The sequence below is a fragment of the Ananas comosus genome, linkage group 15 (assembly GCF_001540865.1).
Source record: "Ananas comosus cultivar F153 linkage group 15, ASM154086v1, whole genome shotgun sequence".
Classification (NCBI taxonomy): domain Eukaryota; kingdom Viridiplantae; phylum Streptophyta; class Magnoliopsida; order Poales; family Bromeliaceae; genus Ananas; species Ananas comosus.
The window spans coordinates 9,687,015-9,707,596 of NC_033635.1; the positions used below are offsets into that span (position 1 = coordinate 9,687,015).

General features: G+C 44.2%; 2 protein-coding genes across 8 annotated transcripts; both read right to left on the reverse strand.

The window, feature by feature from the left end:
• Positions 3,977-4,315, reverse strand: LOC109721075. The gene has a single exon (XM_020248493.1). It carries the CDS (start codon positions 4,313-4,315, stop codon positions 3,977-3,979), a length of 339 nt encoding a protein of 112 aa, XP_020104082.1.
• LOC109721168 lies at positions 10,287-20,474 on the reverse strand. 7 transcript variants are annotated; one of them, XM_020248615.1, is made up of 3 exons: positions 20,380-20,474; positions 19,198-19,357; positions 16,346-17,688 (listed from the first exon to the last, which is right to left on the reverse strand). In XM_020248615.1, exon 3 carries the CDS (start codon positions 17,682-17,684, stop codon positions 16,833-16,835), a length of 852 nt encoding a protein of 283 aa, XP_020104204.1. In that variant the 5' UTR covers positions 17,685-17,688; positions 19,198-19,357; positions 20,380-20,474; the 3' UTR covers positions 16,346-16,832. The 7 variants fall into 7 exon arrangements, 3 of the variants coding, with proteins under 3 accessions (XP_020104204.1, XP_020104203.1, XP_020104202.1); XM_020248614.1 differs by having other exon boundaries at positions 20,287-20,474; XM_020248613.1 differs by having other exon boundaries at positions 19,820-20,474.

The following is a 20,582-nucleotide window of genomic DNA, read 5'->3' on the forward strand; positions in this document are numbered from 1 at the left end:
AAAAAGGTTTTCGAATGGTTTTTATGAATGAATGAATTAGAGTTTAAAAACAAAAGCTTCCATGTAGGGAGCACTTTTAAATAGGATGTTTGTTGTATTGTGCATTGCATCATCCAGCGCCTAAGGAGTGCTTAGAGGCATGCATCATTCTAAGGATTGTTAGCTGTATGGGATTGCATATCATGCCTTGGTTGTTGATTGGTAAATGTAGGTTGTGGTTGTGATCCTGTTGTATCGTTGGTACGCCGTGCAAATACAAAGGAGACTCTGTCCGAGTGGACAGAGGAACTTTGTATTTGTGGCGGGTCTGTACGTCGCGTGGGCCAGGTTGAAAAAAACGAAAAAAATGGCACGTTTTTCGCAACTCTGTTTTAAAAAGGCTTTTAAAATCGGCCCCGGGGCGTGACAGCTTTTACAGATTAGTCCCTGCAATTTTTTTAGTGAAAAATCTGCACTAGCACACTTATCTCCAAGGTGATTTCACACTTCTACTTCACTGCAAATACTTCCAAATACTTTCAAAACATACTAATGACCATCCCAAGCTACTAATTTAGCTCGGAATTAAACCAAATTATATTTTTGCATTATCTTGATCAATTTGATCAAGATTAGCAATGTGATCAAAATTCGATGTATTACAATCTCCCCCTCCTTAAATAGTTTCGTCCGCGAAACTTAAATTCATACCTTAATTCTCCTGATCGAATAGATGAGGATAGGACTCGCGCATATCTTCTTCCAATTCCCACGTGGCTTCACGCCTCAAATGATTGCTCCATTGCACTTTCACATAGGGAATAGTGCGATTTCGCAATTCTTTCACCTCACGGTCTAAAATACATACCGGATACTCTTCATAAGTCGTATTCTCCTGTAACTCCACTGGCTCATACTCTAGTTCATACCCAGAATGATGTACATACTTGCGAAGGTTCGAAACTTGAAACACATTATGTATTCCTTCGCTTCTTGAAGCACATTAGGACCAAGAACAATCTTTTCTCCTACCTCACTCCAATGAATAGGGGATCGACATTTTCTCCCATAGAGAGCTTCAAATGGTGCCATTGCAATACTCTCCTGGTAACTATTATTATAGGCAACTTCAGCCATTGCTAAGAAATCATGCCAACCACTCTTGAAGTCAAGTACACATGCCCGTAGCATATCCTCCAAAATCTGAATCGTCCTCTCCGACTGTCTATTAGTCTGAGGATGAAACGCCGTGCTAAAGTCGAGCCGTGTGCCAAGAGCATCCTGTAAACTCCTCCAAAAGTGAGATGTAAATCGCGTGTCTCGATCAGATACAATCAACGTCGGAACCCGTGTAATCTCACAATCTCGTCAAGGTTCACCGGTGCTAATTGTCCTACGACCAAGTAGTATGAATCGACAAGAAATGTGTCGATTTCCTAAATCGATCAATTATCACCCATATAGTGTCGTGTCCAGTGTCACGCCCCGATCCCCGCCAATTTGGTCGGATTCGGCCACGTCAACAGACGCCGAACGGACAGAGCCTTCCCTGTCCGCCCAAGGCTCTAGCAACAAGTATAATAAAAGTAATCAACAAAGAGATTTGCAATTATACATGACTTGCACGAGGGTAAGCAACAACGAAAGCGAAAGCTCTAAGCTATAGCATACAACCACACATGATATTTGATTAAATTTAAACCAAATACAAGTGAACTAAGCTATTACATCTATTTTGCTTTTATTCATAAAGTCTTTTACATCTTAATCATTTACCAAAATACATGATTGTTCTCAACTTATATATCTATAAATCAACAAAATAAAAGTTGATACATGTATACAAAACGGGAATGATTAAAATGTAAATGCTCCGGTGGCCTTTAGCTAAGGCGCAATACCCTTGCCTCGATCCTCCGCCGCCCCGCTCGCGTTAGGATCTGCAGGGTTAGTGGTGTGAGAACTAAACAAAGTTCCCAGTGGGTTCGGCAACCGACTTCGCCGACTTACCCACTAGGTCTATTTAGGCATTAGTATTTTAAGAAAGAGATAAGTAACCATTACTAATGCTAATACTATGCCTGCAAGAAAACTGTCAGTGGATATATAATCAAAGCGATATTAAAGATACATGCATGCTTTATCCATATTTTACTTTGGCTTTCTTTACCAAATCTTACCGGTTAACCTTGTTAACCCCAATAGCTCACAACTCCTATCCCGTCTACCGGGAGAGGCTTTAAGCACAACCGCCCGAGGGATCGTCGACGGGGCACTCTCCCCATGGTGTCTACACTCCGAAGTACACCGCTTGAGGAGGAGCTACCTCTCTCAAGCAAAGTCCTAATGTGAGTATCGATCCAATTCTCAACTTGGGAATACATAGCCACTAGTCACAATGTCATTATTGTTTAAACTAGGTTTAACAATGTGTATCTCAATACCAATCAAGTCACTGTAGTCAATATCACCTTTGTTTACTATGGTTATAATCTTTTTCCTACATTCACATGCACATAGGGTTTTCACATACAAGTTCTCTTGTTTCTTTATCATTCACATACTCTTTAAGCAGCTATATGCAATTCAACCAAGCACAATAATAAGCTACCCTATATGCAAGAATGCAACCATTTAAAATGCTCAAGAAAAGGGACATAGACATAGGAGGGAATCCAACGATTTCAGAATGCACCCCCTACCTCGAATGATCGTAGAAGGGTTGAAGTTCGACTCTCGGGATTTTTAGAACGCCTCTCCCGCAACCTATACCCAAAATAGTGCCAAATTAGACCCTATATACAAGATCTCATATCTAGACTTTTCATTTCGACGAACGGAGTTGTCCCACGCGTCGGGAATACCCCTAATTAGGTTTCTAAGAGGGCAATTTACCTCGAAAACGATCGGAGGCAAAAACCCCAAAATCCATGCCCTGACAATGTCATAATGAGATTTCTCCTAGATTGATCTCATTTCTAATCAAAAGATAGCTTAGAACCAACTAGGAAGCTTTCTAATACCATTATTAAGCCTTTCCAAACATCCCTAGGGCACCTACTTTGAACCCTAGCCATCCACCATTAGAGCACATGAAGCTCACATGGATTTCATGGTGTTCATGGCCCAACAATGCTTCTAAACAAGAGAGAAGCTCCAAACCTTAAGTTCTATGGTGGAAATCCAAACCCTAGAGTTCTATTTGCAAGAGAACTCACCTTTGACCAAGCTCCTCCAAGATCCTTCTTGTAGGAGAGCTTCTAGCACCTTCACAACCTCTAAAACCACCTTCTCCTAGCTTCTTCTCCTTCTCCTCCAAGCCCTAGGTCAAGCTCCTTTAGAGAGAGAAAGAGGAAAATGAGAGGAAGAGTGTTTGGAGGTGTTTGCTATGAAGGAGGAGGGTTTGGGGGTATTTATGACATGTTACAATTGCAACTAGGCCCTCCAAAAATTCTTATTTGCAACAGACCTCGTAGGTGCTGCCAGACCAAAGTGTACCGGTACACTTTGGGCTGTCACCTGTTACACGATCGCGTATGACAAAACCCGAGAGCAGATTTCTCGGTTCGCAGGATTTGTACCGGTACACTTTCAGCCAGACACAACACGAGAGCTCTTCTTCTCGGTCTGCGTATCTGTACCGGTGACAACTCGATGGTTGTACCGGTACACTTTGCCCAGACCTGGTTTTTGGCTTCGACTCGACTCCACTTCGCGTCGGCCGATGCTAAAACCCTTCTAACTCTTTCTAAACTCACTTTTAGCCCTTCCAACATTATTGGAATGTTAAATGGAACTTGTTCCATCGATTTCTCTCGGTACTTTAACCTAATTCGGGTAAAGTTCGATATTCACTTTCGGGTTTCAATATGTTATATTCTCCACCCCTTGAATTTAGTTTCATCCGCGAAACTACCTTTTTGAAATTGAGATTCATACCTCAATCCAGTTCCGCAAAGAGATGAGGATGACGCTCTCTCATCACGTCCTCAAGCTCCTATGTGTTTTCCTGATCGTCGTGTTCACACCAATGAACTTTAACATACGGAATTTCTCGATTCTGTAGTTTCTTCACCTCTCGATCAACGATGAAAGCCGGAAACTTTTCATAGGTCATATCCTCTTGAAGCTTGGTCGGCACATACTCGAGAATGTGCTCCGGATCATGAACATACTTGCGGAGATTGGATACGTGGAACACGTCGTGCACTCCCGCAAGCCTCGGTGGTAATGCCACTTTGTAAGCCACCGCACCGACCCGCTCCAAGATCTCAAATGGTCCGACAAATCGGGGACTTAGCTTTTCCTGAACACCGAATCTCTTAACACCGCGCATCAGCGATACCTTTAGAAATACGCGGTCTTCAACCGCGAACTCGATGTCTTTCCTTCGCTTGTTAGCATAATTTTTGTGCCTCGATTGCGCCGTCGCTAATCTTTGTCGGGCGAGGCGAACTTTCTCCTCCGCCTCCCGAACAACATTGGGGCCAAGAGCAACTCTCTCATCCACATCGCTCCAATGAATCGGCGAGCGACATTTCTTTCCATAAAGGGCCTTGAATGGCGCCATCATAATACTTTCTTGATAGCTATTATTGTATGCGAATTCCGCCATCGGCAAATGATCGTGCCATCCGCCCTTATAGTCGAGTACACACGCTCGAAGCATGTCCTCAAGTATTTGAATAGTCCTCTCCGATTGACTGTCACTTTAAGGATGAAATGTCGTGCTAAAGTCGAGCCGTGTGCCTAATGCGTCTTGCAAGCTCTTTCAAAAATGAGATGTGAACTGAGGGTCTCGATCCAATACAATAGACATCGGAACCCCGTGTAGTCTCACAATCTCGTCGAGATAAATTTGAGCTAGCTTGTCTCCCGACCAAGTAGTGTGGATCGGCAAAAAGTGTGCCGATTTTGTCAACCGGTCCACCACTACCCAAATCGCATCATGTCCGCCTTGAGATCTAGGCAAACCCATCACAAAGTCCATTGCTATGTTTTCCCATTTCCACACGGGTATCGGTAGACTTTGCAACTTTCCTGCCGGAAATCGCCGTTCCACTTTGACTTGTTGGCACGTGAGACATTGTGCCACGAACTCCCCGATATCCTTTTTCATGCCCGGTCACCAATTATGTAACTTCAAGTCTTGATACATTTTAGTGTCGCCCGGGTGTACGCTATAGGGAGATTGATGCGCTTCTTGCATAACCGCCCTCCGAAGATCATCGTCCTTAGGCACTCACCAACGATTCCGAAATCGAAGTGCGCCATCGGTCCCAATGCCAAAATCATCGGCACTACCGCTCTCAACTTTACCCCGCACCTTTTGGAGAAATGAATCGAAAACTTGCAATTCTGTAATTCTCTCCAATATGGTTGGTTACACTATCAACGTGGCTAGTGTTGCCGGCACTCCCGGTGCCACAACCTCAAGGCCAAACCGCTGCATCCTTTTTTGCAAAGCCGGTTGAGGTGTAATTGCCGTCGCCAAATTTTTCGCCGACTTTCTACTTAGAGCATCAGCCACGACATTCGCCTTTTCGGGGTGGTAGAGAATCATGACGTCATAGTCCTTTAACAGCTCCAACTACTGCCGCTGTCGCAAATTTAATTCCTTCTGGGTGAACAAGTATTTGAGACTCTTATGATCGGTGTAGATCTCACAATGCTCACCATACAAGTAATGCCTCTATAATTTTAGCGCGAAGATAACCGCCGCTAGCTTGAGGTCGTGAGTCTGGTAGTTCTTCTTATAGCTCTTCAGCTGGCGCGAAGCATATGCTATAACTCGGCCATTTTGCATCAAAACACACCCGAGACCGATATACGAGGCATCACTATACACTACATAGCTCTCCCCCGGCGTCGGTAAGGCAAGCACCGGGGTCGATGTCAATCTTTCCTTTAACTCCTCGAAGCTCCTCTCACATTCGGCGCTCCAAATATACTTTGCCCCTTTGTGTGTAAGGCGCGTTAGTGGAGTAGTTATCTTGGCAAACCCTTCCATGAACCGCCGATAGTAGCCCGCAAGTTCGAGAAAGCTACGGATCTCCGCTACACTTGTCGGGCGAGGCCAATCTTTAATAGCCTCCACTTTCTTTGGGTCCACCGAGATGCCATCACTGGATATAACGTGACCCAAGAAGATAATCTCCGAAAGCCAAAATTTGCACTTTTTTAATTTTGCATATAGCTTCTATTTTCGGAGTGTCTCCAACACGATCCTCAAGTGCTCCTCGTGTTCTTTCTCGGTCCGAGAATATACCAATACGTCGTCAATGAAGATCATGACGCACCGGTCCAATAGCGGACGAAAGACTCGATTCATTAAGTCCATAAAAGGTGTCGAGGCATTAGTAAGCTCGAATGGCATAACCGTGAACTCATAATAGCCATACCGCGTATGGTACGCCGTTTTGTGCACATTCTTGGGCCGTATCTTCAATTGATGATAACCCGATTGAAGGTCGATCTTTGAATATACCCTTGACCCTGCAACTGATCGAATAAGTCATCAATCCTCGACAACGGGTACTTGTTCTTGATCGTCACCTTGTTCAACTCGCAATAATCAACGCAAAGTCGAAGTGTGCCGTCTTTTTTCTTCACAAATAGCACCGGAGCTCCCCACGGAGGCACGCTCGATCGTACAAAACTCTACCTGTGCCATTCTATACGGAGCCTTCGAAATTGGCACCGCCCTGGGAATTAAGTCAATGACAAACTCGACTTTCCGGTCCGGTGGCAATCCCGGTAATTCCGCCGGAAACACATCCGGATACTTGCATACAACCCGAATATTCCCCAAATTCGGGTACTCCTTTTGAGAGTCTACGATGGTCGCCAAATAGGCCTTACAACTACCCTTTATCATTTTCCTCGCCCTCGCCGTCGATATGGTCGCCGCAAAGCGCACACCTTTACACACCCGGTATACTAACTCTTCTTGATTAGGCTCATGGAATGTGATCATCTTACTTTCGCAATCAATGACCGCGTAATACTTGGAGAGCCAATTGATCCCCAAGATTCCATCAAAGCCCTACATTTGCTTCAACACTAATAGGTCGATCGGCATGATCCAATCACCTATCTATATTGGACACTCTCGACACTCGTCATATACACGGAACGAATGCCCTGGTGTATTCACTGTCCAATAGTCCTCGACATTTGTGACCTCTATGTCATGAGCTAGTACAAATGATGCTGATATGCATGAATGCGATGCACCTGTGTAAAATAACACTCTAGTTCTAATGCCTCGGATCAAGATAATACCTGCCACGACATCGTCGGGAACTGCAACCGGCTGCTCCTCCACCTGAGTGGCAAAAACCCGCCCACTAGGTGCCCGAGAGGCCTCCGGCTGTCGAGGCGCTGATAATCGTCCAGCCGACACTGCGGATGGCAGTCTTGCCAGCTATCGCGGAGTGTACTGGACTAAAGTTGCTGAAGGCACTGGGGATGCGCCGCCCGGACACTCCCAACTCATGTGTCCTGCTTGGCCGCAGTGATAACACTTCCCTTCGCGCTGGGAGCACTCACTCGGCCTATGACTCCCGTCGCAAATGATACACGGGAAGGTGGTCGTCTGGCTCCTCGACTGACTCCTACCTCTCCGCCACTGTGATCGCTAAGGTCGCGGGGGTCGCTTGAAGCCCGACTGCCCTGCAGATCCGCTAGTTGCCCGCTTTTTGGACTTATCTTTTTCCTCGTCCTTCTCGAAAGCCTCGCGCTCATCTTGCGCAATGGCATTGCCACGCTCCACCCAAAGCGCGCGATCAAGCACTTCCTCGTAGGTCTTCAACCTAAAGGCATGAATGACCTTGAAGATTCGGGTCGCAACCCGCGCTCGAATGCCTCCGCTCGGTCCCTATCGCCATGGAACAAGCCCGACACGCAGTTGATCATGTGCGTGAACTCTTTCTCGTACTCCCGCACCGATCGGCTACCTTGTCTCAACTTGCGAAAGTCTTCTTTGATCTTCCGCTTGTCGCTTTCGGGAAAGTACTCCAGCAAGAGCATCTCCCAAAATATCTCCCAAGTGATGGAAGCGAGATCCAACGAGCGACCTTTCCTTGCTTGGTTCCACCACAACCTCACCGACCCCTCGAAGCAATGGGCCGCAAGGTGAACTTTATCCTTCTCAAGGGTGTAGATGTCCTTGAACAATGCCTCCATCACGGCTAACCATGACTCCACCGACCATAGATCCTTCACGTCACCGTTGAAGGTTGGAGGGTTGAACCGCTTGAATGTCGTCAACACTGCTAGTGACCGCTCCTGCTTGGCCTCAAGTACATCGGGTAGAGGAGCCGATGAACCCGATGCCATCTGAGGAATAGCCGTCACCGCTACTACTGCTGTCGCTGGAGGTGGTGCAACTAGGGCAACAGGTACAGGCGGATCCCTCGGCACAGATGCCGCAACCTGTCGCGACACCAACTCGTGAGTTGTCCTATCTGCCCCCCCTGCTGCCGCATAGCCCCAGCCAAAGCCGCCACTTGGGCTCGCAGCGCACGAACCTCATCTGATCGAGACTGCTCGGGCTGCGCAAGAGGTGGTGCCGGTGTGGATCGCGTCCTAGGGCGTCCCCTTTGTGCCATCACGTCCTGAAATGTAGCACACATATTAGTACTCGATACACGTGACTCTTACACGTTCCAAATAGCTATCCAATTAAGCGAAAGCAATCGAGCATAATTATTTTCCAACTCTCAGTGTCACGTGGTCGGCCGGCCCACACAATCCCCTTAAGTAGAAAACAAATTAATACTTGAATTCATCTCTAATTCCTTCTAGAGAAGTACTATCTTTAACCCAATCAACTAGCTTTCGCGTATCCAAGTCTACGTTAAACGTTTCCTAAGTCCCTAAGGTCTCCAAGCCTAAGGTCCCTAAGTCCTTCCTAGACTTTTACTTTCACCATTGCTCTGATACAATTATATCTGTCACGCCCCGATCCCTGCCAATTTGGTTGGGTTCGGCCATGTCAACAGACGCCGAACGGACAGAACCTCCCCTGTCCGCCCAAGGCTCTAGCAACAAGTATAATAAAGCAATCAACAAAAAGATTTGCAATTATACAAGGCTTGCACGAGGGCAAGCAACAACGGAAGCGAAAGCTCTAAGCTATAGCATACAACCATACATGATATTTGATTAAATTTAAACAAAATACAAGTGAACTAAGCTATTACATCCATTTTGGTTTTATTCATAAAGTCTTTTACATCTTAATCATTTACCAAAATACATGATTGTTCTCAACTCATACATCTATAGATCAACAAAATAAAAGTTGATACATGTATACAAAACGGGAATGACTAAAATGTAAATGCTCCGGTGGCCTCTAGCTAAGGCGCAATACCCTTGCCTCGATCCTCCGCCGCCCCGCTCGCGTTAGGATCTGCAGGGTTAGTGGTGTGAGAACTAAACAAAGTTCCCAGTGGGTTCGGCAACCGACTTCGCCGACTTACCCACTAGGTCTATGTAGGCATTAGTATTTCAAGAAAGAGATAAGCAACCATTAATAATGCTAATACTATGCCTGCAAGAAAACTGTCAGTGGATATATAATCAAAGCGATATTAAAGATACATGCATGCTTTATCCATACTTTACTTTGGCTTTCTTTACCCAATCTTACCGGTTAACCTTGTTAACCCCAATAGCTCACAACTCCTATCCCGTCTACCGGGGGAGGCTTTAAGCACAATCGCCCGAGGGATCGTCGACGGGGCACTCTCCCCGTGGTGTCTACACTCTGGAGTACACCACTTAAGGAGAAGCTACTTCTCTCAAGCCAAGTCCTAATGTGAGTATTGATCCAATTCCCAACTTGGGAATACATAGCCTGTCACACCCCGGAGCCGATGCCAATTTGGCCCGACCCGAGCACGTCAAACAGACGCCGAACGGACAGAGTTTCCCCTGTCCGCCCAAGGCTCATCACATGTACAATTTTAAACAAGAAGTGCACTAGCGGAAACATACAAATACGGCTTACACGAGGGTAAGCAATAGCCACGAGTGAGAGAAAGGAAACTAAACATTCACTTGTACTATGATTTACTTTAGATCACATACATTGTATCTATCCAACATTTATAATTCTTGCATTTCATTAAATTACATTGCTTGCATCATTTCTTTTTACATCACATCTACCTCAAAATAAGCTTTACATTCTTTTCTTTACTTTATACATTAACATCTTAAATCATCAAATACAAAAGATGATAAAAGGGGTAAACTACTAACAAAATGTAACCCAACTCCGGTGGCCTCTGACTACGGTGCGATACCTTTACCGCGGTCGCTCGCCGGCTCGCTCGGTCCCGGCTCTGTGGAATAGTGGGATGAGAACTACAACAAAGTTTCCAGTGGGTTCGGCCCCAACATCACCGACTTTCCCACTAGGACTAACTCAGGCATAATAGAAAGGATAAGCTGAAATATAGTAACCAATCTACAACATGATGCTAATATGCCTGAACAATAAGCAAGGAATATGCTCAACATTAACATATGCAGATTATGCAAGTTCTTTCGTTCTTTATCTTTACACTTTGTTCTTTGTTCTTTGCTCTTTGTTCTTTATTCTTTATTCTTTAATCTCAAGGCTAACCCGGGGGTTTCGCCACATTAAACTTGCTTCACATTAAGTCCATCATCGCAGGAACTCACCAGCTAGGACCGTTCTTCGGGTTTACTCCAACCCGTGATGCGCATAACTCCGGAGCGCATCAGGCCCTGAGGCGGAGGACCCGCCCTCGAGACGGACTCAAGCAAGTATTGATCATTATCTTAATCAAAGCATTATAAGTTCAATCTTGACTTTACCTTAGCTTAGTGTCCTTTACATCACCTTTATGTTGCAAATCATGCCAATCACATTCTTTACATTTCCTTACTTTTGCACTCTAGCTATTCTTGTTCTGTTAAATTCTTTGTTTCGTTATTGCCCCACTTTACTTTAACCTTACACATGTCCATTTTCGATCATTCTTACATCACTTATGGTTCTTTGCATCACACTAACTCTAGTGTTCTTTACTTTACATTTGCAAATGCCACTCGATCTATGTCATAGTGTCACTCTGTTCTTTTGCTCACTTTGGGTGCTCACTTTTCTCTCATGCATACACATAGGGTTTTACATTCATAAGGTTCTCAACCATCACATTAGGCAAGTTGTACTCACAATCATGCAATATCACATTTCTATCATCACTTTACTCTAAAATGTATGCAACAATGTATATACAAATGCTCAATTGAATGACACATTAGGCATAGAGAGAAGTTCAACGAGTTTGGAAAGCACCACCCACCTCGTAGGTCTATTTAGGTGCTCCAATGATTTTCTTGAGATTTATAGGCTCCTCGTTCTTCACCTGCGGCAAAACGAAGCCAACTTAGGCCATTTTGCCTATATCTTTACATCGGCTTTTCGTAACGTTAATTCGAGCGCACCAACGCGTCGGAAATGCCCCCAATTAGGTTTCTAGAGGGCCAATTGCACTTAGAAATCCTTATGAGCAAAAGTCCCAATTTGGGTGCCCTAGCTTCAAAGCATCATCTAACCTAGGCTTTGATCTCATTGGGAAGCAAAAGTAGCTTCATTATACTCTAGAAAGTCCATTAGAACCATCTTTAGACAAATCAAAACCCTACTTAGGGTTTCACCATGAGAGGTGGTGGAGCTCACCTTCAAGCTTCACCATTTCCATGGCCATGATCTCAAAAGAAGCAAAAGAAAAGCTTCCAATACTCCAAAAGCTCCATAAAAACCATTTCTAGGTTTACCCAAACCTTAGTTTGGGAGTTAACATGAAAAAGGGCAAAGCTTACCTCTAAGCTTGCTCCTTTCTTGCACTAGAGAGAAAGAAGATGGAGTTGCTTCACTCCAATGGCTTCTTCTCCACTTTCTTCTTCTTCTTTTCCTTTCTTTCCTTGTCTTCTTCTTCTGCTCCTTTGGCTTCTAGAGAGAGAGAGGGAGAGAAGAGAGTGTGAGAGAATGAGAATGAGAGAAATGTCTCATTTGTCCCCTTACTATACTGTATGGGTTGCAAAATTGCAGCTAAACCCCTCAACATTCACTCTTTCACACTGTCTGGACTGGGCTGTTCACGTAGGCGGGGACCGGTCTCTCCATCAGGGACCGGTTCCCGAAGGTCGTCCCAGCGCAGCCAGAGCTGCTGCGGGCGATGCATCCGGTCTCTCCTTGGGGGACCGGTCTCTCAGGCAGGGACCGGTTCTCGAGAGCTGGTTTCTCAGGACTTAGCCGATTTTTCGGCTGTCTCAATTCACACGCGTTCAGGGACCGGTCTCTCCCACCAGGGCCCGGTCCCCGAGAGCTCAAAACTGCAGAATGCCGATTTTGATTCTATAGCTTCGAAAACCTCCCGTAACTCACTTTTAATCATTTTAACACCTTCGGACTTTCCAAATTGTACCGTCTTCGCACTTTGGTCAATTTGACTAAAGTTCGACATTTTTATTTTCCGAATTTTCGGTATATTACATAGCCACTAGTCACAATGTCACTATTGTTTAAACTAGGTTTAATAATGTGTATCTCAATGCCAATCAAGTCACTATGTCAACGTCACCTTTGTTTACTATAGTCATAGTCTTTTTCCCACATTCACATGCACATAGGGTTTTCACATACAAGTTCTCTCGTTTCTTTATCATTCACATACTCTTTTATGCATCTATATGCAATTCAACTAAGCACAATAATAAGCTACCCTATATGCAAGAATGCAACAATTTAAAATGCTCAAGGGATATAGACATAGGAGGGAATCCAACGATTCCGGAATGCACCCCCCACCTCGAATGATCATAAAAGGGTTGAAGTTCGACTCTCGGAATTTTTAGAACGTCTCTCCCGCGACCTATACCCAAAATAGTGCTGAATTAGACCCTATATGCAAGATCTCATATCTAGACTTTTTATTTCGACGAACGGAGTTGTCCCACGCGTCGGGAATACCCCTAATTAGGTTTCCAAGAGGCAATTTACCTCGAAAACGATCCAAAAGCCCCAAAATTCATGCCCTAACAATGTCATAATGAGATTTCTCCTAGATTGATCTCATTCATAAGCAAAAGATAGCTTAGAACCAACTAGGAAACTTTCTAATACCATTATTAAGCCTTTCCAAACACCCTTAGGGCATCTACTTTGAACCCTAGCCATCCACCATTAGAGCACATGAAGCTCACATGGATTTCATGGTGTTCATGGCCCAATAATGCTTCTAAACAAGAGAGAAGCTCCAAACCTTAAGTTCTATGGTGGAAATCCAAACCCTAGAGTTCTACTTGCAAGAGAACTCACCTTTGACCAAGCTCTCCAAGATCTTTCTTGTAGGAGAGCTTCTAGCACCTTCAAACCTCCAAAACCACATTCTCCTAGCTTCTTCTCCTTCTCCTCCAAGCCTTAGGTCAAGCTCCTTTAGAGAGAGAAAGAGGAAAATGAGAGGGAGAGTGTTTGGGGGTGTTTGCTGTGAAGGGGGAGGGTTTGGGGGTATTTATGTCATGTTACAATTGCAACTAGGGCCCCCAAAAATCTCTATTTGCAACAGACCTCGTAGGTGCTGCCAGACCAAAGTGTACCGGTACACTTTGGGCTGTCACCTGTTACACGATCGCGTATGACAAAACCCGAGAGCAGATTTCTCGGTTCGCAGGATTTGTACCGGTACACTTTCAATTTGTACCGGTATACTTTCAGCCAGACACAAACCCGAGAGCTCTTCCTCTCGTTCTGCGTATCTGTACCGGTGACAACTCGATGGTTGTACCGGTACACTTTGTCTAGACCTGGTTTTTGGCTTCGACTCGACTCCACTTCGCGCCGGTCGATACTAAAACCCTTCTAACTCTTTCTAAACTCACTTTTAGCCCTTCCAACATTATTGGAGAGCTAAATGGAACTTGACCATCGATTTCTCTCGGCACTTTAACCCAATTCGGGTAAAGTTCGATATTCGCTTTCGGGTTTCAATATGTTACATCCAGCCTGCGATCGAGGTAGTCCAACTACGAAATTAATCGCAATATTCTCCTACTTCCAAACAGGAATAGGTAGACTCTGCAACTTTCCTGCGGGGAATCGGCGCTCAGCTTTAACTTACTGACAAGTCAAGCATTGCGCCACAAACTGTCCAATGTCCTTTTTCATTCCAGGCCACCAATAACGTACTTTAAGATCCTTGTACATTTTAGTGCCACCTGGATGCATACTATAGGGTGACTGATGAGCTTCTTGTAATATAGGTCTTGGAATCTCCTCGTCTTTGGGTATGCACCAACTATTTTGAAACCGAAGTGCACCGTCAGATCCGACTGTAAAATCACCACCACGCCCGCTCTCAACCTCACACCGCACATTTTGGAGATACGGATCTAAAGATTGTTGATCTTTAATCTTTTCCAACAAGGTCGGTTGAACAACTAGAGCGGCAAGAATAGCTGGCACCTCTGGAGCTCCTACCTCGAGATCAAACCGCCGCATTTCATTCCACAACAACGGTTGATGTGTAATCGTCATAGCCAAGTTCTCCACAAACTTCCTACTAAGTGCATCTACCACGACATTAGCCTTTCCTGGGTGGTATAGAATGGCAACATCATAATCCTGTAACAGTTCTAACCACCGGCGCTGTCGTATATTCAGTTCCTTTTGGGTGAATAAGTACTTAAGGCTCTTGTGATCAGTATAGATCTCACAATGATCGCCACAAAGGTAATGTCTCCACAATTTCAATGCAAAGATCACCGCCGCCAACTCTAAATCATGAATAGGGTAGTTCTTTTCAAAATTTTTCAACTGGCGAGACGCATAAGCAATAACCTGACCACCCTGTATAAGTACACACCCAAGTCCATTGTAGAAAGCATCATTGTAGATCACAAAACTCTCCCCTGACACCGGTAAGGCGAGAATAGGAGTCGAGGTCAATCTTTCTTTCAACTCCTGAAAGCTACGATCACATTCTTCGCTCCAAACATTCCAGGCTCCTTTGTGCGTATAGCGCATTAGTGGAGTGGTAATCTTAGTGAATCCCTCCACAAAACGCCGATAATACCCCGCAAGTTCAAGAAAATTGCAGATCTCAGCAACAGTCACCGGGCGAGGCCAATCTTTAATCGCCTCTACTTTCTTTGGGTCAACAGATACACCACCCTCAGAAATCACATGCTCCACAAATGTGACCTCACGAAGCCAGAAGTCACACTTCTTCAACTTGGCATATAACTGTTTCTCCCACAGAATTTGCATTACCGTTCTTAAGTGTTCCTCATGCTCCTCATTACTTCGAGAAAAGATCAATATGTCGTCTATAAATACTATGACACATTGATTCAACAGTGGCTTAAAGACTCGGTTCATCAAGTCCATAAATGCTGCCGGGGCATTGGTAAGCCCAAACGGCATTACCGTGAACTCGTAGTGACCATAGCGAGTGCAAAACGCTGTTTTGTGCACATCTTCTAGCTTGATCTTCAATTGGTGATAGCTCGACTGGAGATCAATCTTTGAATATACCCGCGACCCTTGCAACTGATCGAACAAATCATCAATTCAGGGCAACAGATATTTGTTCTTAATTGTAACCTTATTCAGCTCGCGATAATCCACGCAAAGCCGAAGCATTCTATTTTTCTTTTTACAAACAATACTGGAGCTCCCCAAGGTGACACACTAGGCTTCACAAAGCCCTTGTAAAGCAAATCCTGCAACTGTGCTTTCAATTCCCTCAACTCAGTCGGTGCCATTCTGTATGGAGCCTTCGAAATTGATGCCGTCTCGGGAATTAAGTCAATGACAAACTCAATTTTCTGATCCGGTGGCAATCCCAGTGACTCTGCAAGAAACATATCTGGAAACTCTCGAACTACAGGAATATCTCCAAGTGCTGGAAGTTCCTTTTGAGTCTCCACAACTGTTGCCAAATAGGCTATGCATCCGCTATTAATCAACTTCCTCGCTCTCGACGTCGACACCGTCAAAGCAAAGAGCGAACTTCTGCACGCACGATATACAACCTCCTTTTGCCCAGGTTCACGAAAAGTAATCACCTTACTTTCGCAATCAATCGTGGCATAATACTTTGAAAGCCAATCCATCCCTAGGGTCAAATCAAAATCTTTCATACGACTTAGCACTAGCAAATCTGTCGGCATAATCCAATCACTCACCTGTACTAGATAAGCCGTACACTCCTCGTAGACACTGAAAGTATGCTCAGGAGCATAAACCCACTAGGCATTCGCACTATCCGAAATCTCGATATCATGAGTTCTAGCAAATGCTCTACTGATAAATAAGTTTGATGCACCTGTATCAAATAATGCACGAGATCTAGTGCCTTTAATTAAAACAATACCTGCCACGACGCCGTCGACCACGGCAGGATCCTCTACCTGTGTAGCAAAAACACGACTGCTCGGTGCAGGTCGGGGTGCCTCAGACTGACGCGGCACAAGCGAGCGTCCAGCGGACATAGCGGGTGGGAGACCCGCCTGCTGTCTCGGGGGCGACTGAACCGACGCGGTGGACGAGGCAGATGACGCTCTACTCGGGCACTGCCGAACCATGTGTCCCAGCTGACCATATCTAAAACACTTCCCTTCACGCTGTGGACAGACCGTCGGTTGATGACTGCCGCCGCAAATAACACATCTAGTGGGTCCCTGATACCTCGACTGGGGTCGTGGGTACCGAGGGGGCCGTTTAGAGCTCGACTGTCCCCCGACACTACTGGTAGTCCGCTTCTTCCTTTTTTTCCTTTCCTTTTTTCCTTTCAAACGATTTGCATTCATCATGCGCAATCGCATCCTCGCTCAACCCAGAGAGCTCGATCCAAAACCTCTTCAAAAATCTTTAACTTAAAAGCATGTATTATCTTGAATACCTCGAGTCGCAACCCCCGCTCAAAACACTCGGTCCGGTCACGATCCCTGTGAATCATCCCCGGCACACAATTTACCAGATGCGAGAACTCCTGTTCATACTCCCGTACTGAACTGTTCTCCTGTCTCAATTTGCAAAAATCTTCTTTCATCTTTCTTTTGTCACTATCAGGTAAGTACTCCATAAACAGTAGCTCCCAAAACTCATCCCAAGTAATCGGTGGATGATCTGGAGACCTCTTTTGCTTGGTTCTTCTCCACCAAACCTGAGCGTCCTTCTCAAAACAGTGTGCCGCCAAATGAACCTTATCTTTTTCCAGAGTATAAATATCCTTAAACAATGCTTCCATAAAAGTAAGCCATGTATCCATTGCCCAAGGATCTATCACAACTCCATTAAACATAGGGGGATTAAACCGCATAAACACCGTCAATACCGAAAGCGATCGCTCATGCTCGGCCTCTATCGCCACCGAATCAGAACAGGAAGGGCCAAAAACCACCGGATGAGTAGTCGCCAGAACAGGGGGCACTGTTGCCGGCTCCGCAGTTGCAGGCACATCCTGACTCACAGGTGCAGTCGCCGTCGCCTGCTGCGACACCAAATCCTGCAGTTTCTCCATTCGCTCCTCTTGTCTCTGCATCGCCCCAACAAAAGCGGTTACTTGAGCCCGCAGCTCACGAACCTCATCAGTCCCAGGCTGCTCAGGCACCTTAGGAGGTGATGCCGGAGTGGATCTCGTCGCGCGCCGCGGCACCATAACTCTTGAAACGTAATATTCAAGTTAGTAAAACAAAACCAATCAGGCGAAAGCAATCAAGCGTATTTGTACTCATCTCTCGACTTTATGTTGTTGGCCACCAACATAACTCCTTAAGTTGGGTACAAATAATCACATGGATCAGCCCCTAATTAACATTAGAGACATGCTAACAACTAACCCTATCTATTTAGCTTTCGCTATCATTAGGTTCACGTCACTCGCATTCCTAGTCCTTAGGTTTCCAATCCTAAGTCCCCTAGGTCATCCTAAACTTTCACTTGTCACTAGCTCTGATACTACTTAATTTGTCATGTCCGGCTATCGCCAATTTCATCGACCCTGGTCCGTACACAGACGCCGAACGGACAGAACCTCCTCTGTCCGCCCAAGGCTTAACAACAACGAGTACATGTATAAAGAAATAAACAATTTTCAAGATAACATTTCAATATACATGGCTTGCACGAGGGCAAGCAACAAGAACGAGTGAAAGTAATTAAGCTAGCTAAACATGAATTCACTTTTTTTTTTTTTTTGTAAACTTTAAACCAAACTGTAAAATTGAATAACTACAACATTTAGTCATTCACATGTTCATTTATGCATTCATTTACAGGTTCATTTGACATCAAATATATACAATATGAAACCAAAATGGGTATACCACTAAACTCTAGAGTCCTCTAGCTAAGATGCCGGGCTCCTGCCGTGATCTTCGGCCGCTCCGCTCGCGCTAGGATCTGTATAGTTAGTGGTGTGAGAACTACTAAAAGTTTTCAGTGGTTTCGGCCGCCGACCTCGCCAACACACCCACTAGGTCTATTCTGGCATATGTAGACAAGAAAAGAGAATAGATAGTAACCAGCTATAACATGTAACTACTACAATGCCTGTACAAAGCTGAAAGCAACAGTATATAACATATGAAATTGATGTGTGCATGCTATTAATAATCATTACCCAATCAAACTAGTTAACCATTTGGTTAACAATAACTCACCAACCAAATTTCTAGTATCGGGGAGACACAAGCTACATCCCGACGGGACCGTCTATTGGGGAGACGCTAGCTCCTAATCCAGTTGATGACCACTCCGGAGCTCATCGCCCAAGGACGAGCGACCTTCCTCGAGCATTAGACTAATGTGAATATGATTTGATCCTCGTTCAGAGGGTCCAATGAATGACAATACCACACTTTAACTCTAACTAGCTCTTTATATTAGTTTCACAATTCCAATCTCGATGCAAACTAATTCTCTAGTCACAATGTCACCAGATTCACTATTGCTATAGTCCACAGTAAGTTCACACATTCATAGGGTTCTATGTCCATATTCTACTGTTTACATGTTCTTTATATTGACATGAATTCAATTGTTCAGTTATTAACTGCATAATGACAATTTCTCTATAATGCATGAATATGATACAATTCATATATAAATATGTTCAACAAGGCGACATAGATATAAAGAGAGATTCGAAGATTTCGGATAGCACCACCCACCTCGTAGGGATGTCGAAAGACTAGTACCAACGTCTCGAAATCTATGAGCACCTAGTCCCCGCGACTCGATGCAAACGAAGCTAAAACGACGTCTATCATAATTAGCACGCCGTAAATCCGTCGGAATGTCAATTCGAGCTTTCGAGTACGCCAAACTTTCCTTCATTGAGGAATAAAAGAGATTAAACTCAAGTTATATTCATAATTTAATAAGTTTCATATTCAGCCCTAAACTCTATACATGTTGCTAACATAACTCTTTTTAGGTTTACTTGGTAACTGGAAATCTTAGTAATCCTAATTCTTGCAGTTTAAACCTTTTTAGAACCAATAAGCTTCTTCTCTAAGTCAATCATCATAACCCATAATCAGGAATTAAGTTCCACTTATCCTAGGTTACACCTTTCACTTATATGTATACTACACACATATACATATATATGGCATAGAGTTGGTTCTATAGGGTTTACAACATTTAGAAGAAACTTTAGCATCTAAAAACTCTTTATTCCGCACCTTAGTACAGTAGATACTTTCATTCTTTCTCAGGAATTAACCTTACCATACTTCCAATTTCACTTTATAACAAACAATTCACAAGTATATACATTCATGTACTTACACATATGCTGCCAGCATCATGTTTCCTAAGCTTGTCATGGTATTAGGAGTCCTAATACCTAAAATCTGCGATTTACATCTCTTTAGAAAGTAATTACACAGTAGTTAACATTATCCTCATTCTGAAATTAAGGTCAATTTACCCCAAATTTTATTCCTAATGAACTATGCACATACACCTCTATACATGTATACATGCAGTTTTTAGCATATAAACATGCAGTTTTCAGCATAGTCTCAAGGTCCCTATATGCTAATACAAGTAATAATCACTTAGAAACCTCTTATTTAACACCTTCATACAGAAGGGGAAATCATTTTATCTCAGATTACATCCTAACAATTCATTAACATATGCATATAGGCTGCTAACAAGTTTCTTTAAGCCTCTACAAGCCTTAGAAGTCAAGATGACCCTAGTTTAACCTCTTATAAAGCAATTAGTATCACACTACTTAAGAAATATACTAATTCTTAGCTCAATTTCCTTCTCCCCAGCTGAATTCCTGCTCACAAGCCTCTTCTCTCAGCTTTTTAACCCTTCTTTTCAGCTCAACTCACCAAAAATCTGCACTCCACCAACCTTTCTCTCATCCACTGCCTAGGTTGTAGAGAGATAGAGAGAGGGAGAAAGAAACGAAATAAGAAGAGAAGGGGAGTTGATTCTCTGTTCACAGTAGCTGGGGGAAGTAGCTCAGCTACAGATAAGATCAAAACAAGTGCAACTAACCCCTCCACAAGCTGGAATTTGCAGTTTTCACAAA

Coding starts and splice junctions, on each gene's coding strand:
- LOC109721075 (XM_020248493.1), bottom strand. CDS start 4,315: ATGCGCGGTGTTAAGAGATTCGGTGTTCAGGAAAAGCTAAGTCCCCGA.
- LOC109721168 (XM_020248615.1), bottom strand. CDS start 17,684: ATGGTGCCGCGGCGCGCGACGAGATCCACTCCGGCATCACCTCCTAAG.